This window comes from Cyclopterus lumpus, chromosome 7 (assembly GCF_009769545.1).
Source record: "Cyclopterus lumpus isolate fCycLum1 chromosome 7, fCycLum1.pri, whole genome shotgun sequence".
Taxonomy (NCBI): Eukaryota; Metazoa; Chordata; class Actinopteri; order Perciformes; family Cyclopteridae; genus Cyclopterus; species Cyclopterus lumpus.
In genome coordinates this window covers 6,500,727-6,519,989 of record NC_046972.1, presented here as the reverse complement: position 1 = coordinate 6,519,989, position 19,263 = coordinate 6,500,727, and the positions used below count along the sequence as shown (strand labels likewise).

General features: G+C 45.9%; 2 protein-coding genes across 4 annotated transcripts; one reads left to right on the top strand and one right to left on the bottom strand.

The window, feature by feature from the left end:
* Nucleotides 1-953: 953 nt before the first annotated feature.
* Nucleotides 954-4,272, bottom strand: ubiad1 (UbiA prenyltransferase domain containing 1). The gene is made up of 3 exons (XM_034538121.1): nt 4,048-4,272; nt 2,582-3,201; nt 954-1,800 (listed from the first exon to the last, which is right to left on the bottom strand). Exons 2-3 carry the CDS (start codon nt 3,141-3,143, stop codon nt 1,313-1,315), a joined length of 1,050 nt encoding a protein of 349 aa, XP_034394012.1. The 5' UTR covers nt 3,144-3,201; nt 4,048-4,272; the 3' UTR covers nt 954-1,312.
* A 6,694-nt stretch (nt 4,273-10,966) lies between these two features.
* Nucleotides 10,967-19,248, top strand: mmp23ba (matrix metallopeptidase 23ba). 3 transcript variants are annotated; one of them, XM_034538335.1, is made up of 9 exons: nt 10,967-11,085; nt 11,261-11,811; nt 14,952-15,088; nt 15,726-15,865; nt 16,334-16,501; nt 16,628-16,792; nt 17,589-17,699; nt 18,682-18,808; nt 18,889-19,248. In XM_034538335.1, exons 2-9 carry the CDS (start codon nt 11,665-11,667, stop codon nt 19,061-19,063), a joined length of 1,170 nt encoding a protein of 389 aa, XP_034394226.1. In that variant the 5' UTR covers nt 10,967-11,085; nt 11,261-11,664; the 3' UTR covers nt 19,064-19,248. The 3 variants fall into 3 exon arrangements, with proteins under 3 accessions (XP_034394226.1, XP_034394227.1, XP_034394225.1); XM_034538336.1 differs by having other exon boundaries at nt 10,967-11,811; nt 14,956-15,088; XM_034538334.1 differs by having other exon boundaries at nt 10,967-11,811.
* Nucleotides 19,249-19,263: the final 15 nt, after the last annotated feature.

The following is a 19,263-nucleotide window of genomic DNA, read 5'->3' as shown; positions in this document are numbered from 1 at the left end:
GTCGGGCCCCTGGTGGACACGGGGACATTGACTCTTGACTCAGGCCTGATTTAAGTCCTCTCTCTCTCATTTCTCATGATGTTTAAAAGAACAAAGTGTTACATTAATGTCTGTGAGGAGTCCCGGGGTCAGACAACGAACACATTAGACCTACCTAGTTGGACTAATAGTTCTGACCCCACAATTATGCGATTTAACATATTTTACACAAAGCCATGAAGGTTGTATGCATGTTGTGACAATGGTTGTCCAATACTGCCCCCTGTTGACAAACACCCTGCTTCACAAACCCAGAGCTTTTGGTTAATGTACTTTGTGACTATTTTTTTTTAAATTAATATACTCAACTTTACGGGCTACTTTATTCATGTTCTATTTAATTAGTTATGCCCGTATCAAATGAAATAAGTATACAATACAGTATATCTTTGATTTGAAAAAAAACAGACCGGCATGTCACAAAGAAATAAAATCATATTTCTGTGGTGGTTAATATTTGTCTTTTAGCAGATTAAATATTGTGTCCGCTACCAGAAAGTGTCAATACAAGTAGTTGTTTCAGGCACAGGGAAGTAATAATTATTTCTCATGTAGAAACCCTGTGAGAAGTAGAAGTAACCTGCTGCTGCTGACAAATGGTCAAACTTTGCATCTTTCTACGAACGTCTGTAAAAGAATATGTTGGTCACCAACTGTGGTTGTTGGACACTTTTGGTTCAACAATGACCAATTACAGAATTAATGCAATTTCTACTTTGCAATTTATAATCCATCTAACAGGCATTTAAATGCCACATTCTGAATGTAGAGTGCTGCTTTATCCATTGTTGCATCGCATATTACTATTTTTACATATTACATATTATTTTTACCAAAAACATTGGAATACCTTATATGAACGTGTCATTAAATCTCAAAAAGGGAACTTTGATTCAAAATAAACACATGGTAGATCAGCGTCACTGAGTTTTATTACAATCAAATTAAATACCATTTGGCTGTCCAAAGGAAAAACAAAACAATTTAAGAGCATGTACCGTATAAAAAGTACAATGTCAAAGAGTGGTATAATAATGTTTTCATGTATCAATGTTGTGTCTATATGGCAACTGTAGGTTAATCTGTCCTCAGACGACAAAAATGTTGCCGACCTAAGCTAAATCTGTTTAACATATAAATAAAACAATAAATTAAAGCCAGCAAAAGCCCTCAAAGAGCTTTGAACAAATACAAAGAGGTACATGAACTAGTATTAAAACAAGAAAACATTCGATTGATGAAATCCAAGTTTTTTTTCTTCTTTTTTATTAAATCACAGGGACGGCAAGCTTCCAGGGGGCGCCAGAATGATCCCAAAGACGTAGAAAAGTCCCATGAGGAGGTTGAGCTTGGCCGTCTTCTGGGGGATCTTGGCGTAGCATCGGCTTCGGAACTGCTTCTCCAGCGAGAAGGCCATGGGCAGCGTGAGCAGAGGCAGCGCCATGCTGATGGTGTACCGGGTGGCGAGGATGCAGAAGAGCACGTAGGGGACAAACAGCAGGAGGTTGTAAAGGACGTAGGACAGCGTCGGGCCGATCAGGATGGCCAGGGTGACGATGCCCGCCTGCTTGTCAGAGTCCATGTCTCTGGTGTTGTTGCTGTGGAGGATGGCTTCCGTGTTGAGGGCCAGTGGCACGGCGTACACCAGCGGCAGCACCGACAGGTAGCCGACCTGCACCGCGTGGGAAAACATGACCGCCAGCGGGCCGAAGGTGATGAGGATTACCACGTCTCCCAGGGCCACGTATTTGAGCCCGATGCCTGAGAGAGGGGGTGGACAGTTACCTCTTTGATTAGTGTTCATCGACAATGTGCCACCAGAATTACAAAAGTACAGAGCTTCTGCATCCGTTTTCACCACTTCATTCATACTCTTTGGTTCCATGTGTGCCAATCAGGAAAGTTAACCGTTTACTCACAGGATGCGCAGCACTAACCATGAGGATTAGACGAGTAGGGTCCTATAATTAGTTTTTTTTAAATACATGAGCAAAACATTTTTAGGTAAAATCATCAAAACAATGATTGCCCCAAATCGCAAAGTGAGGCTGCAAAAGAAATTCATTCTAGAGAGTGAGAAAGCGAAATTTTAATGTAACACAACTTTCTCATGTTTGAAAAAAAATACACCAACTGCCTTAGAGGGCCAGATCCCCCAAAAATAGACGACTGTAGCCCAGTTGTGTTTGCTGGTGGTTTAACATAAAGGGGGAACTGTTGATGCTGACTAACGCAAATATAGAGTGGCAACATTTTATCAATTATAGTTGATAGTTAAATATGATAACATATCGTCTTTTAAATAAATCATATCCTGATTGAACCACAGATCAAGATATTGTGATGAATATTTACACTGTCCAAATTTATTTAGAAATTTCCCTGAAAATTGGAATAAAGAATTAATTGATGGGGGAATGAGATAGATAGATAGATACACACACACACATACAGTACTCTTTCACTCTGTCAGTTACTCATGTTTCTGTCTGTCTATCCGTCAGTCACTGTGTCCGTCTGTTCAAGTTGATATTTTACTCACCTCCGGTGTATAAAAAAGAGCTGGACAGTCCCCCGAAGTAAATGAGGGCCAGGTGCTCCAGTCTAAGCGTAGACAAGAAGTAGAGCAGAGTGGCACACATGCAGCCCAACGAATACAGCAGCGCTCCGAACATGACAACATCCTGCGGCGCCAAGATTTCATCCACCAGAGTCCTGTCGTCACTCTTCTTGTGGTCAATCCCTTTGGAGAAGTCATAGTAGGTGTTGACGAGGTTCCCCGCCCCGTGGACCATGAGGACGGTCACCGCGCACACCATCAGGATGACCAGGTCCACAGAGCCCCCCAATTTGTACGCCAAGGCGCTGCCGAGGGCCACCGGCGTGAGCGAGGCACTGAAGCTCCACGGCCTCAGTGCCAGCATGTAGGCCGCACACTTGTGCCTCACATCCGAGGCAACGCGGGCCATCCTCGACGCACGGTTAGCGCCCGGAGGAGGGTAGGCCAGGTTACTCAGACCAGTGTGCCATTCTTGGCCATTGTGACCATTCGATCCAGCCAACACAAATGTTTCCACCCTTCCTGGTTTCTGCTCTTTGGCCATTCTGCAGGGGTCAAAGTTTACCAGCAATGTTTCCAAAAGGTCAAGAGTCTGGGGGATCCTGTAGCAGTGAAAACACAATAGGCAACGTTTCAGGTGGAGCTATTGTAAGAGTTCTCTTAAAAAACAAAAAGAGTAAGACACTTCAAAATGTTGAGGTCTAAAAGAACTGTGCTGCAGCACCATGTAAGCACAGGTGTCAAGTATCGTAGACTGGCATGATAAATTGGTAAAATTAGAAAAGATATTTCCTGATATCCAAGTCAAGACACTATGGACAATATTGTCATTTGAAATCACTCTAGAGCATTCTTAAGAATGCTCTAGAGTGATTTCAAATGACAATATTGTGTATATATACATATACATGAGGGTGGGTAGTCTGGTATTAGCTCGTTGCCATGTAATAAAGTGAGTAACGTATGGTGTTAGGGTTTAACAGGCGACCCTGTTAACTGGCGACTTTCGGCTAGACCAGACACTGTATACGAGAAGGTTTGACATTGAATTGAGGAATTCAACAATACGGCATTCGCGAGGACAGCTACGTGTTCTCTCGCTATTCTCAACCGCTGCCGTAACTACGACAACAACAGACGCATTCGGCCGAAAGTCGCCAGTTAACAGGGTCGCCTGTTAAACCGTAACACCGGTCGTGACACTTCGACTTCAAAGGGAAGCGGTACAAACAGGAGCTAATTGTGTGGCTCGCCAATAACACACGTGACATGTCGTTGAATACCACACACACACCGAGATGCTGCTCGCCTCCTCCTCGATAAACTGCCCCGTGTCCGGTGGGGGTGGCAGACGACTGAGATTATAGGATTAACGCTAACCGGTTAGCCACGGAGCTAAACGCCTCCGTACGGGGACGAGAGAGGAGGACATGTCCGACAGCTCTCACCTTTTACGTCTTCAACATCCGACACGAACCAGGCTTCTCTCCACTCACACACATACTGCTGTGCCCACTGAGCCCGATGCGGCGAGAGAGACAGTTACATGTCTTACGCGTCAACTTCGTTGGTGCTTGACTGGTTGGCAGCCGTAAACCCACGTACGCCTGATGGCCGCCATTTCCTCTGCCAGGAGTGGCACTTCCGCGCAGGGCTCGAAGAAACAAGCTTCTCGCACAAAGGTTCCGAGGAGCGTTTTATTCCAGTTGATAGAGAGGAGTTAAATACTAAGGATAAATGAATTAGAACCGTTATTCTGAAGATTATTTAGAATAGTGACTTAGGGAATTTAAAAAAATTTAAATAAGCAGAACATAAATGAAAATGTATGAGGGAAATATATCAGGGTAATTAGCTACTGGTTCACAAGGAAGCCTTTTTATTTGCTGGGGGGGGGGGGGATCCTGTGATAGGAGTTACAATACAAATGCAGGTCGTCACTTGAGGCCAACATTTTTTCTTTTAGTTGAGTCAACTGAGACCCCATTCTCTGTATACATCCTTCAAGCAACCTCGTTATACTTTTTTGTTTATCATTCATTTTATGTATGATTTTGCTGTTTTTTAAAATAATATACTCTTTCCAAATAATTACTTGTATAATCATTTACAACAATAGGCTAAAATAATGAAAATAAACAATCATTTTTAATATAATGAAAAACTATTTATCAAAACTTTTTAAAATACAAGTGGAATAATATCTCCACTTGTCCTCTTCTTATATGTAGTTAGGTGTCGGTAGGTGCCACGAGCTGCCAGTGCCAGTAGTTGTCACAGGAGTGCCACCCCGTAGTCAGAGATGTGCCACCAGTAGTCAGAGATGTGCCACCAGTAGTCAGAGATGTGCCACCAGTAGTCAGAGACGTGCCACCACTAGTCAGAGACGTGCCACCAGTAGTCAGAGATGTGCCACCAGTAGTCAGAGACATGCCACCACTAGTCAGAGACATGCCACCACTAGTCAGAGACATGCCACCAGTAGTCAGAGACATGCCACCACTAGTCAGAGACGTGCCACCACTAGTCAGAGACGTGCCACCAGTAGTCAGAGACATGCCACCAGTAGTCAGAGACATGCCACCAGTAGTCAGAGACATGCCACCACTAGTCAGAGACATGCCACCACTAGTCAGAGACATGCCACCAGTAGTCAGAGACATGCCACCACTAGTCAGAGATGTGCCACCACTAGTCAGAGACATGCCACCAGTAGTCAGAGACATGCCACCACTAGTCAGAGACATGCCACCAGTAGTCAGAGACATGCCACCAGTAGTCAGAGACGTGCCACCACTAGTCAGAGACATGCCACCAGTAGTCAGAGACATGCCACCACTAGTCAGAGACATGCCACCAGTAGTCAGAGACATGCCACCACTAGTCAGAGACGTGCCACCACTAGTCAGAGACATGCCACCAGTAGTCAGAGACATGCCACCAGTAGTCAGAGACGTGCCACCACTAGTCAGAGACATGCCACCAGTAGTCAGAGACATGCCACCAGTAGTCAGAGACATGCCACCAGTAGTCAGAGACGTGCCACCAGTAGTCAGAGACATGCCACCAGTAGTCAGAGACATGCCACCACTAGTCAGAGACGTGCCACCACTAGTCAGAGACATGCCACCAGTAGTCAGAGACATGCCACCAGTAGTCAGAGACGTGCCACCACTAGTCAGAGACATGCCACCAGTAGTCAGAGACATGCCACCAGTAGTCAGAGACATGCCACCAGTAGTCAGAGACGTGCCACCAGTAGTCAGAGACATGCCACCACTAGTCAGAGACATGCCACCACTAGTCAAAGACATGCCACCAGTAGTCAGAGACATGCCACCAGTAGTCAGAGACGTGCCACCAGTAGTCAGAGACATGCCACCACTAGTCAGAGACATGCCACCACTAGTCAGAGACATGCCACCAGTAGTCAGAGACATGCCACCACTAGTCAGAGACATGCCACCACTAGTCAGAGACGTGCCACCAGTAGTCAGAGACATGCCACCAGTAGTCAGAGACATGCCACCACTAGTCAGAGACGTGCCACCACTAGTCAGAGACATGCCACCACTAGTCAGAGACATGCCACCAGTAGTCAGAGACATGCCACCAGTAGTCAGAGACGTGCCACCACTAGTCAGAGACATGCCACCAGTAGTCAGAGACATGCCACCAGTAGTCAGAGACGTGCCACCAGTAGTCAGAGACATGCCACCAGTAGTCAGAGACATGCCACCAGTAGTCAGAGACATGCCACCACTAGTCAGAGACATGCCACCAGTAGTCAGAGACGTGCCACCAGTAGTCAGAGACATGCCACCAGTAGTCAGAGACATGCCACCAGTAGTCAGAGATGTGCCACCAGTAGTCAGAGACGTGCCACCAGTAGTCAGAGACATGCCACCACTAGTCAGAGACATGCCACCAGTAGTCAGAGACATGCCACCAGTAGTCAGAGACGTGCCACCAGTAGTCAGAGACATGCCACCACTAGTCAGAGACATGCCACCAGTAGTCAGAGACGTGCCACCACTAGTCAGAGACATGCCACCAGTAGTCAGAGACATGCCACCACTAGTCAGAGACATGCCACCACTAGTCAGAGACATGCCACCAGTAGTCAGAGACATGCCACCAGTAGTCAGAGACATGCCACCAGTAGTCAGAGACATGCCACCAGTAGTCAGAGACGTGCCACCAGTAGTCAGAGACATGCCACCACTAGTCAGAGACATGCCACCAGTAGTCAGAGACGTGCCACCAGTAGTCAGAGACATGCCACCACTAGTCAGAGACATGCCACCACTAGTCAGAGACATGCCACCACTAGTCAGAGACATGCCACCAGTAGTCAGAGACATGCCACCACTAGTCAGAGACATGCCACCACTAGTCAGAGACATGCCACCAGTAGTCAGAGACATGCCACCAGTAGTCAGAGACATGCCACCACTAGTCAGAGACATGCCACCAGTAGTCAGAGACATGCCACCAGTAGTCAGAGACGTGCCACCACTAGTCAGAGACATGCCACCAGTAGTCAGAGACATGCCACCAGTAGTCAGAGACGTGCCACCAGTAGTCAGAGACATGCCACCAGTAGTCAGAGACATGCCACCACTAGTCAGAGACGTGCCACCACTAGTCAGAGACATGCCACCAGTAGTCAGAGACATGCCACCAGTAGTCAGAGACGTGCCACCACTAGTCAGAGACATGCCACCAGTAGTCAGAGACATGCCACCAGTAGTCAGAGACATGCCACCAGTAGTCAGAGACGTGCCACCAGTAGTCAGAGACATGCCACCACTAGTCAGAGACATGCCACCACTAGTCAAAGACATGCCACCAGTAGTCAGAGACATGCCACCACTAGTCAGAGACATGCCACCAGTAGTCAGAGACATGCCACCAGTAGTCAGAGACATGCCACCACTAGTCAGAGACATGCCACCACTAGTCAGAGACATGCCACCAGTAGTCAGAGACATGCCACCAGTAGTCAGAGACATGCCACCACTAGTCAGAGACATGCCACCACTAGTCAGAGACATGCCACCAGTAGTCAGAGACATGCCACCACTAGTCAGAGACATGCCACCAGTAGTCAGAGATGTGACACCACACAGTGTCAGATGATTGCAACCAAGGTTTCTTCTGTTTTTTGGGGAGTTTTTCCTGAACCGATGTGAGGGTCAAAGGTCGGAGGATGTCGTATGTGTACAGATTTTGAAGGCCCTCTGAGGCAAATTTGTAATTTTGGCCTAGACAAACTCATTTGAATTTACAGTAATTGAATAGTCAGAGAAGAGCTAAGCTGCCACAGGACTGCCACTAGATGTCAGAGTTTATTTTGTAATTTATTTTTGTACGTTTCTGTGATGCTCAAGTTATATTCTGTTTTATTCTACTTTCAATGAAAAGTGCTGTTGAAAATTGCCATATGTAATTAATGTGATGGTTGATAATTAAATAATAGGCCACAATTAAGTTACACATTAAAGCAAAAATATTTGCTGAATCAATAAAGCTACAGGAGATGAATAGAACCAGACGCAGCCAGGGAACAGGGTCCACCGAACCTATTTTTATCTATGTAAACTATTGTAATCAAAATAAAACTAAAAGTATAAACTATATAAACTATAACTATAATTAAACATAAAAACAACATAAGAATTTACCTACAAATTAATAAATAAACATGGAAAGAAATTCTGCTCCCAAAAAAATGCAGTGTCTGGCGGTGAGGAAGCAGATTGCAACCTGTATGTAATCAAACAGCTTATGTGAACCATCCACCTTGTAGACCGTGTCTACGAACTCCTCACAAAACATATCATAATCACTCTGGTATTATAATTCATGGTGAGTCCGTGAATCTTCTTCTTCTACTGGATCTACTTTTTCAAAGTCTTCTGTGGCTTTGAGCTGGTCTGCTTTGTGACCGTTCCCCGTACATTATTATTTGTGTCATGTTATTGCCATCACACTATTACTATACAGCTATTAACAAGCTAAATGTGTGTTACCATATGTAGTGACCAGTTGAAATGTCTATTTTCCAAACATAAAAGTAATTAATCCTTAGAATTGTATATTCTCCCACATAAACAGAAGACCGCCACGTGCTCTGTCGTAATCCATTTTCCTAAACCGTAGACTAAAATAAATCATAACGTTCATTATCACAGGTTATCATACGTTATCACGTGTTCAAACACGGTTTGCTCCTGCCTTTACAGCAACACCTGTCCAATAGAGATCCTCCTGATTATATTGACCTTTTGCCTAATTGACAGTGGCCCTACGCCCCCAATTGGTGACAGGTTAAACAAAACGAAACAATAACAAAATGGCTCTTATGACCACTTTCAGCAAAACATAAACCACCTGAGGCTACAAAATGGACCGATTGCTTGCAGCGTGATTCAGTTCCGAGCCGCTACTCCTTCTTGTAGAAAGAAGTCCGCTAAGGTGGTTCGGGCATCTCATCAGGATACCTCCTGGGCGCCTCCCACTGGAGGTTTTCCGGTACTCTCCAACTTGGAGGAGACCCAGAACACGGTGGAGGGATTATATCTCCCAGCTGGCCTGGGAACGCCTCAGGATCCCCCAGAATGAGCTGGATCAGCCTGCTGAGTCTGGGTCAGCCTACTGGGCCTGCTGCCACCGCGACCCGACCCCGGATAAGAGGCTGATAATGGATGGAAATTCTAACATTTAGTCATAACCACTTGTCAGTGTCAGTTGGCACTCTGCAGATGCCACGAAAAAGACATTAAAAAAGTGAAAAATGTTGTCATTCATTATTGCAGCTGATTATCTATGACTATTAAAGTAAGCATAACAAATAGTAAATACTGCATTTCTGTCTGCCTAACTGCCTAAATCATAATGTTGTTAGTGGAAGTATTTCAATAAAGTACATTTCTAAATAAAGTTTAACCTGGTTGCTCAACACAGGCATGCAGTTTTAAGCTCCATAGATCGACTTACTCGCATCGTTGCTGAGTTACATTTCCCATTTCAATGGGTCCTGTTTATACTCAAGGGTATACGTGTAGAAAAAAAGTTTATCCTCCAGTTAATTAGAATCTATAGTGGTGCGGTTATAATTGCTGTTACACTTAAGAGAGGTGTGCATGTTCAGGTTTATCTGGTGGAAAAATAATTCCAGTTTAGCTTTCACTATATACAGTGCAGTCTCCAAAAAAGTAAAGTATCATAGTGGTGGTTTAACAGTATGACATATGGTAAAAAGTTATAACAACATTTGAAAAAAAGGCAGCTACTTTAAATATATGGTAAATAAGTGTAACATATTATGAAGTGAAATGTCGTTGTACCACCTGACTGACGCCTGACTGACACCTGACTGACGCCTGACTGACACCTGACTGACACCTGACTGACATCTGCCTGAAACCTGCCTGAAACCTGACTGACATCTGACTGACGCCTGACTGATGCCTGATTCACTGACGCCTGATTGACACCTGACTGATGCCTGACTGACTGATGCCTGAAACCTGCCTGAAACCTGACTGACACCTGACTGACACCTGACTGACATCTGACTGACATCTGCCTGAAACCTGCCTGAAACCTGACTGACATCTGACTGACGCCTGACTGATGCCTGACTCACTGACGCCTGATTGACACCTGACTGATGCCTGACTGACTGATGCCTGACTGATGCCTGACTCACTGACGCCTGATTGACACCTGACTGATGCCTGACTGACTGACGCCTGATTGACACCTGACTGATGCCTGACTGACTGATGCCTGATTGACGCCTGACTGACACCTGACTGACATCTGCCTGAAACCTGCCTGAAACCTGACTGACATCTGACTGACGCCTGACTGATGCCTGACTCACCTTACGCCTGATTGACACCTGACTGATGCCTGACTGACTGACGCCTGACTGATGCCTGACTGACTGATGCCTGATTGACACCTGACTGACTGATGCCTGATTGACGCCTGACTGATGCCTGACTGACTGACACCTGATTGACACCTGACTGATGCCTGACTGATGCCTGACTGACTGACGCCTGACTGATGCCTGACTGACTGACACCTGATTGACACCTGACTGATGCCTGACTGACTCACGCCTGACTGACTCACGCCTGACTGATGCCTGATTGACTGACGCCTGACTGATGCCTGACTGACTGACGCCTGACTGATGCCTGACTGACTGACACCTGATTGACGCCTGACTGACGCCTGACTGATGCCTGACTGATGCCTGACTGACTGATGCCTGACTGACTCACGCCTGACTGATGCCTGACTGACTCACGCCTGCCTGACACCTGACACTGACGCTTGCCACCGCAGTGCCACAAGGAGGATCTCGGCCTTGCTAATGAATCGATATATTCCGCTCATGTGGCCCATAGACCAGGACGATGAGTCGACAATACGTCTGCTGTTAAAATAATACCAATCGATTACCTGTGAGCACCAGTTGTTAGACCCTAAAGTCCTTATTTGATTGATTCTTAATCATGAGACTAAAAAGGGAAGCTCAAGTTTCTCCACCCTGTCTGCCCTGAAAGCGTCTGCTAAAATTGGGCTATGGAGAAGCCTAAACTACTTTTCTTTTTTCTTTCTCTCTCTCCCCCTCCGCAGCATTACATAAACCTCAGAACCCCCTGTTCAAAATAAGCCGTCTGAACCGCTCCCGCAGGCTCCAGCGGGTGGTTTCGGTGGGCATATCGAGCGCAGTTTGGTTTGGTTCTCATTAGATCGTCTCGACACTGACCCGATGCCCCATCTCCGGTAATATGAAACCGGAGCTCTGGCAGGCGCACTGCGCGGAAGAGAGCCGAACAGATGCAGTCCGCTCCGCTCTCACGACCCGGTCGGCGGGTTTGACTGCGCTGCCGCACACAGCACCAAGAAGCTGCGCGCGACGCCGGACGGCGCCATATGGCCAAGGAGTAATGTTCTCGGGCACGGGTGATACACCTGCGTAGTCTTCTCTGAGGTATTATTTGTGTTCTTTTGTTTCTTCTCCCCTCCGGAGGGGTGATATGTCGCAAACCATGGTGCGCTGTCAGACTCCCAGAAGTGCACGAAGAGGCGAACGGGGCTTCGCTCCTCTGCTGGCGGCGGCGCTGCTCAGCCTTCTGGCCGCCGGGATGCAACAAACCAGCGCGTTTCCCTCCTGGAGGTTAGAGGTATGCTGTGACTGGGAAGTCCAATATATATTGTGTCGCTGATCATTTTTGTAATTATAGAAGTAGAAGTTGTCTCCTTTGTCATGAAGGGGAAAAAAAAAAAAACACAACACCAAACTTTGCCTGTGAAGATACATACTGGTGTTGCTTGACCTCATTCTTTAATTATTAAATCCCACTGGGGCATGTAGAGCAATGTTATTCCACGAGGACTTTCAACTAGTAGGCTAGCACATTTTTCATTTTTATTATAATGAAATGATAATGTGATACTCGCTGGATACCCCAAATCCACCGAAAGTACGTATAGATGGTGTACATTTGACAGTCAGTACAATACAATTAAAATCTAATATATAGTTGTTGTTTTTATTATTCAACTAGAACTGAAGATTAGACCATTTAAATGTCTTAGCTTGTCTAACTCAACATTTTAAGCCAGGTTACACATTATTTTAAGTTGAACTAGCTTGTTTTGTTTTTTTACAGTGCAGGTATCAGGATGAGGTCAGATCGAGAAAGAACATAATCAATTGCTTGATATATATATATATATATATATATATATATATATATATGATATGCAGAAGTTCTCCACAATACCTGTCAATGTAATTTTCATAATTTCACCAGTAATCTTAAAAACGTTTAATTAGTTGGACGTCATCACAAGTCCCTCGATTACTGCCGGGTGCCAACTCATTTCAGATGCAATTAATGTTGTGTTATAAAGGCACAGAAGTTGGATGAAAACCATAATTAGATTAGGCAATGGAATGGATCCCTGTACAGTAAAATCCTCAGTCAATTGGATAAATGTGCTCCTCCCACTGCGATACAGAGCCTGAGGGATTGCTTTATGGATCGTTGAGTGAATAAAGTGAGGTCAAAATGCAGTCAAAGAGCATTTCAGTGTGTTTTCTTTTATGTATAAAACCAATATAATGACCAATTTCCATCATTTCAAATCTAGAGAAAACACCCAATATATTTCTATATATTACTATATATCCCATTAATCTAACACTGTGTTCTATCAATGCTGACAATCTAGTTTGTAGACCTGCAATCTGTGACACATTCAGAATGTTTTAATGTGTTGAATTACACACGGGAAGTGGCCTTTGTTTCTCTGAAAACTAAGGATGGAAATCATAATCCCTGTTTTAACAGTCTCGTGGACTGAGGTTAAACTCTTCCAGACTCTCCAACTAATTCCTCAGATCTTTTGCCCTCAGAGTCTGCGCTCACCACTGGCTTCAAGGTTTAGTCTGGAGCGTTTGTTTCGGGCCCTCATGGTTTATGGTTCATCTCTATTTGTGCCAAAGTCTGACAGGAGATTTGCAGGGAAAATAACAAGACGCGACAGTGAAAGAACTGCACTGGCCCCACTAAATTAAACACTTCATAAATCACGGGACACAGGCCTCCGGTGTGCTAGGTAAAGGTCAGGAAGAGCAACTGTTGTATAAAACAATAGCCAGTGCGCCCTAATGCAGTGCAGAAACATTATATTTAACATCAGCGCAAGAAAGGCCATCAAGTTCAACAGCGGTGCGGGACAGTCGGCCAGACGGCCGGCCCCCGTGTCACTATTTTGATCAGGAAATGAAGGAAGTACTGCTTCTATTTGTCTTGACTGGGCGAAGCAGGAACAGGAAGAACCAGAGCGTATCGGGAGTAGAATACAAAGTGAAGGGTGTGCCTTGGATGGTTCTGCTCTCCATCTTCAGTGCCCCCGCCCCACAAGTAAGACAACATGCACTGGAGCATTTGTTGCATTGGTTTCTGAATCAAGGATGGATTTTCCTTGCTACTTGTATATTTGAATTATGCTTGGGTTCAAATAAGTCAAATTATGAAAGATTGACCAAAATGTGTATAATTTTGTACAGCAGAATTCAGTTTTTCTTGCTCATCCAATGCTGCCGCAGTGAACTTCATCCTAGTGTATTAATCATAGCCATATGGTCGTTTACACCTAAGAGGCCTTGCTATGCTTTAAGTTAACTGGATCTTATTAGGTGTCGTCTGACCACGTTCACAGGTAAAAGCCTTCATAGCCGTTCTGAATGGACACACTTCAGGTGGCGAAAAGCCAGCTAGACATTGAGAGGCGAGTGAGGCGCGATGAATCGCACCAATGGGGACATTCGACTACCGAACATCCTTTTTGTCAGTGTTGCACGCGGTCGGTCGTTCCTCGGGATCATCAGATTCTCTTGAGACTCCAAAAAATATATTAGTACCAAAATTACTGGCAGTATTAGCTCGCACTCTCTGGCCGCTCACATAGAAGGCCTCTGCTTCTTAAAGTTGGCGACACACACACACACACACACGCACACACTTGTGTAAAGTGAGGGTTTTGTTTGATCGTCTTCAGATTCCGAAAGGTATAGTTTCCGACGCCGTCAGACAATCGAAACAACGCGTTAATTTGAAGCATATTGAGGCCTTCACACTTTTCATTGCAACCTGTTGGTGGTTGGCATGCTCTCTTTAACCCCTCACACCGTACTCCTGATTTACAGTGGTTACGCTCGTCAGTCTGCAAGCACATAGTTAGGGTTAAAATATGTCAGGGCCCATTGAAAACTATTCGGGGTATGAGCAGTAGTATGTAGCTTCAGCGGTTTTTCAGTTTTGATGCATGTCTCCTATGATCCCTCTTAAATGTATGAGCTAGGACAGGAAGCCTTCCTTCAGAGTCACAGCCCGACTTCGAGTGTTGGAAGCCCTTAAATCCGTCTCCATAAAAAGTGATATATTTTTATCAACTGATGGGATCACTATTATGGAATATCGCAGCCAAGGAAAACCAACGCCTCAGTCACAGAATGTTAATGAAAGCAATGAAATGCAAAGCACACGGGGGCGGCCTTTCAAAGCTATAAAAAAAGTTGCAGAATCCAGCTGTGAGGATTTGGGACATCAGACACAACTTATCTGTGAAAAGGCTCATTCTTTATGTTTGGAACGCACTTTTACTGCCGACCGCTTCCTGTTTCCATGAGACCTTACGCGCAAACATTCAGATGCGAGGCACTGAAATAGCAGCAACTGCAGCAACTGTCAAGATTGCAAATGGAGTTCACGTCGGTGCGAGGTGATTAATGAAAGGTTTTTCTTTGTCCAAGGAAGAAGCTTACACCACTGTGCTGCTCATCGGGATCCGCAAAGAGGCCCGAACCCAAATGCTTCACCTCTCCAGGAACAAACGCTACACCCTCACCCCGGAGATGCTCAAGTGGGACAAGTTCAAGCTGACATACAAGTATTCCTTTGCAATTCTTCCTCAAAGTGCAGTTGTAGAAAATGGGGGGGGGGGGGGTGGGGATGGGACACAAATGGGTGAAAAACACCAGAGAGAGAGTTGGTGTTGGTTTTGGCAGGAAAACACAAGCACAGATATATTCTTTCAGTTGAAGTAGGCATTGGCGATTAAAATCGGGCCGTGGTTGGTGTGGGTTAACAAAGGTTACTTGCTGAACTCTTGGCATTAGTCAGAAGGGGAAAGTAATGGAGTATTATGGGCTCTCACACCCACATTGCAAATGCTAGGTTACGCATTTGGATCGGCTAAATGTTTGGGGAAGATCCAATGACACTTTGTTCTTTCCAGACCTCTAAAAATCTGATCCGAGGAAGATTGGGTTTAATGAGAGAGGTGCGATCACTGGCTTTTGGTAAAGAAACTGGTGGACAGTAGACCAAAAATGAGTCTCTTTTTTTTATTGACAGTTGATGTTACTAACTGATCACTAACTATCTGATTCTTTTAGAAGTACCCATTACCAGTCTAACCCTCGCCGATGTATAAGACTAATGGAGCTGTCTGAACAGTAGCCATGGTGTAGAATAATGTGTGTAGAGACCAGCAATAACTACGCAACGCTGTTGTTTCTGAGCAGGTTGCTCTCCTTCCCCACAAACTTGATAAATGCCAGCGACACGCGCCGAGGCATCGCCAAGGCTTTTGGCATGTGGAGCGACGTCTCTCCGTTCAGCTTCCGAGAGGTGCCAGCTGACCAAGAAGCTGACATGAAGATCGGTGGGTACTCTGCTCCAGCCTTCCCTCTGCTCTGTCGTTACTGTTTTTCTCCTTCTCCACGCTGTCAACGCAGAGATGTCTTCGCCTCCAAACCTATTAAATCACACTGCCTCATACGATCTCATCTATATTACCGAGCGTACATTCGCCGTGATTCACAAATTGTGAGTGAAAAAATAAAATAAAAAAATAAACGCTTAACAACTTCCATACGTGTCAGCCCAAGGCGAAGCGGCCCACATAGTGCTTTATCCATCTCTTTGAGTGCAAACTCCAGGGTCCTGCATAAATTCTCAGTGACAGCAAGAGGAATGGTTGTCATCCTGCGAGGTGAAGGCTGAAGAAAAAGCTCTGCTTTTTGTAATTCATCATCCCCCGGCTGTTGTCTGCACAGAGCAGAAATAATGGAGTGAGGGTTTCCCTCCTCGGCTCTGAGGTATGTCTCTCTCCCCCTCTCTGTCTTGGCAGGCTTCTACCCCGCCAACCACACCGACTGTCTGCAGTCCTACTTGCACCATTGTTTCGACGGCATCACAGGAGAATTGGCTCACGCGTTCTTCCCGCCAACTGGCGAGATCCACTTCGACGACCACGAATACTGGATTCTGGGAAACATGCGCTTTAGCTGGAAGAAAGGCACGTGTCCTCGGCATGTTTGTTGAAAACCGGCACTGTTTAACCCCGTGTGCGGATTGGATGCTGTTCAGCTCGTTGGGGCGGAGGGCAACTGAAAGTAATTCAAACGGTATCTGTGTGTTGCAGGAGTTTGGCTGACGGATCTCGTCCATGTGGCAACTCACGAAATTGGCCACGTCCTGGGACTCATGCATTCCTTGCACCCGAAAGCTATAATGCACCTGAATGCGACTCTGACAGGGCGCAAGCTGATCACGCAGGATGACGTGTGGGGTTTGCACCGCCTCTACGGTATGTTCACGATCCTTCTTACTTTTCCACTAGAACACACATGGGGAAAAAAGCTCTTCTTTTTTTAGTTCTTAGACAATTGCGAATACATCCGCCGACGTTGTCGGCCATCCAGAACACGGGTTGTTGAGAAGTAGTAAGTCGAAAGCAAATGGACTCAATAGGTCTTGAAGACATTTTGCGATTCCTCCAAAAAAGTGAACCACTGAAGCCTCTTAAAGGAATGGAAAATGTCCTCAAGACCTCAAGAAGCAAGTCCAGTTCTCATCTTGGGATCAGACGACATAATAGGCCTGATGGCCCAACGAAGAGGGTTGTAGGTCATAAGACATCGGGTTCCACGATGATAGCCCGAAACATGCCGAAGCGAAAGGGGAATGGTGCCGAAAGGGGAATGGTGCCGCCACCACCTTCCCGATCGCCACAGAAGTCATGAAAAGACAGCAAGCTACGATCGTCTCTCAACCAAATCAGGGCCAGAATTTAAGTGATGTCTTCATCTGACACATCTCCAAAGGTTAGGAATAATGTTTGGTCTGATCCCAGTATTTGAAGAATTACGTCTTGCGAAAGGACCAGCTGTAGAAAGCCTCTCAAAATCTGATCCAAATGTTGGCCACAGGCGACCAGAGAGTGGACCACAGTTTGTCTTTGACGACTGACACTAATGAATGTTGTATAAACTGCTCATGAGTCACCATTAGCGTGTATTAAGATGAGTCATCTTCATTGGAACCAAAAGTAGATCGGGGATCCGAATATGTTTGCTGCTGACTTGTCTGCCCCTCTCCTCCAGGATGTTTGGACCGGTTATTTATCTGTCCGGCATGGGCTCGGAAAGGCTATTGCGACAGCAAGCGTAAGCTGATGCAGAAGCACTGCCCCGCCACCTGTGATTTCTGTTACGGTAAGAAAAGAAAAACGTTCTCTCTCAATTGAGCAGCTCAAGGAGCTGCTGTGAACCGTTTGCCAATGGAGCAACGGGAGCCAACAAGTCCAGCCGTGCAGAGCGGCGATTTTTTCTTTAGAAGAATCTGATTTGAAGAGAGATCATACTCCCCACTGGACGAGTTTGTCTTTAGTTCTGGAGAAGACCAGCGGAGAAATGTGTGTGTTTAGCCCAGAACACTGACAGAGCAGAGCAGGTGCCCGTCGATTGCCGTCTCCACACCGAGCATTGACGACACATCCGCAGTCCGGCGGCCGGAGCCCCTCAAGGTTCACCACGGGGCGCGCCTGGCGCTCAGGTGCCCCGTTGAAAAGGCTTGCTTACCCTTCGCAGGCCCATAGATTGTTGTGGCATTTGAGAGTTTTGTCAGCAACAAGGGTCAGTGTGGAGAGATTCCTGGCTCGCAGTAATCTGTTCCTCATTGTTGATTGGGAGACGTTGTACGGCTGTGGAAAATTCCTGAGCGACTCCAAACCGCTGGAATTTCAGACTGTGGCTTGAGGGTTAGAGACACACAAGGTCAATTTGGATTTTTGCGGCATTAACGAGAGCGACTGTTTTTTAGGCAGACTCTTAGAGTTGATCACAAGGTGGCCTGTTGTGTTTGTGTTCGTCCAGATGGGAGAGATTATACTGATAAGACAACCGTGGCGCCGGTAGCTCAGGGGTTATGAAAAGCCCCAATAAGGGACGCGATGAGGTCTGGATCAACAATGTTCACAAGTAATCAATAGTTTCTGGGCGAGGGAAAAGCTGGAACGTCTCCAGACTATTAAACACACAGGTGTAGGATCATCTCTTTTTCTTTTTTGGTGTTCATTACTTTCAGATGATTGTTGTAGTCGGGATCATCTTTTTTAAAACATCACAAAGGGTCTGATCTTTGTTTGTCTCAGATTGGAGCTTCAGCTTAAGTGTTTCCCTTCCAATATCTCTTCAGAATTTCCTTTCCCCACTGTGGCTCCCACCCAGACGCCCCCGAGGACCAAACACAAGCTGGTCGTCGAGGGCAAGAAGCTCACTTTTCGTTGTGGGAAGAAAATAGCATCGAAGAAAGGCAAAGTATAGTGAGTATCTCTCTCTCTCTCTCTGTCTCTCTCTATCTCTGTTTCGCTGAGCAGCATCTAACGTGCGACCCCCGTTTCAGCTGGTACAAGGACGGGGAGCTGCTGGAGTACTCTCACCCCAACTACATCTCCTTGAAAGACGACCACATCACCATCGTGGCCAACGCCATCAACGAAGGCACGTACACCTGCATTGTGAAGAAAAAAGACAAAGTCCTCACAAACTACTCGTGGAGGGTGCGCGTGCGCTTCTGAGGGGCCTCCGCACACTCAACAGGACGCATCCGCACACACACACACACACACTTGCGCGCTCACATTGGGGCCTCGTTCACTACGGCACATATTTGTTTTAAAAAAAGTGTTCTTCCTGTATCTTCGACATCTGTCATTGTGTAACTGCGTGCTAATGTGTGCAAATAATAAATGATCCGTGACGAGTAGAATTCTAGTGG

Bases quoted from the DNA above. Each gene is read 5' to 3' on its own strand.
- ubiad1 (XM_034538121.1), bottom strand. From the start codon at position 3,143: ATGGCCAAAGAGCAGAAACCAGGAAGGGTGGAAACATTTGTGTTGGCT. The intron at 1,801-2,581 runs GTGAGTAAAATA...CCCCTCTCTCAG, and splicing joins CTCTTTTTTATACACCGGAG to GCATCGGGCTCAAATACGTG.
- mmp23ba (XM_034538335.1), top strand. From the start codon at position 11,665: ATGTCGCAAACCATGGTGCGCTGTCAGACTCCCAGAAGTGCACGAAGA. The intron at 15,866-16,333 runs GTGGGTACTCTG...CTGTCTTGGCAG, and splicing joins AGAAGCTGACATGAAGATCG to GCTTCTACCCCGCCAACCAC. The intron at 17,700-18,681 runs GTAAGAAAAGAA...ATATCTCTTCAG, and splicing joins CACCTGTGATTTCTGTTACG to AATTTCCTTTCCCCACTGTG.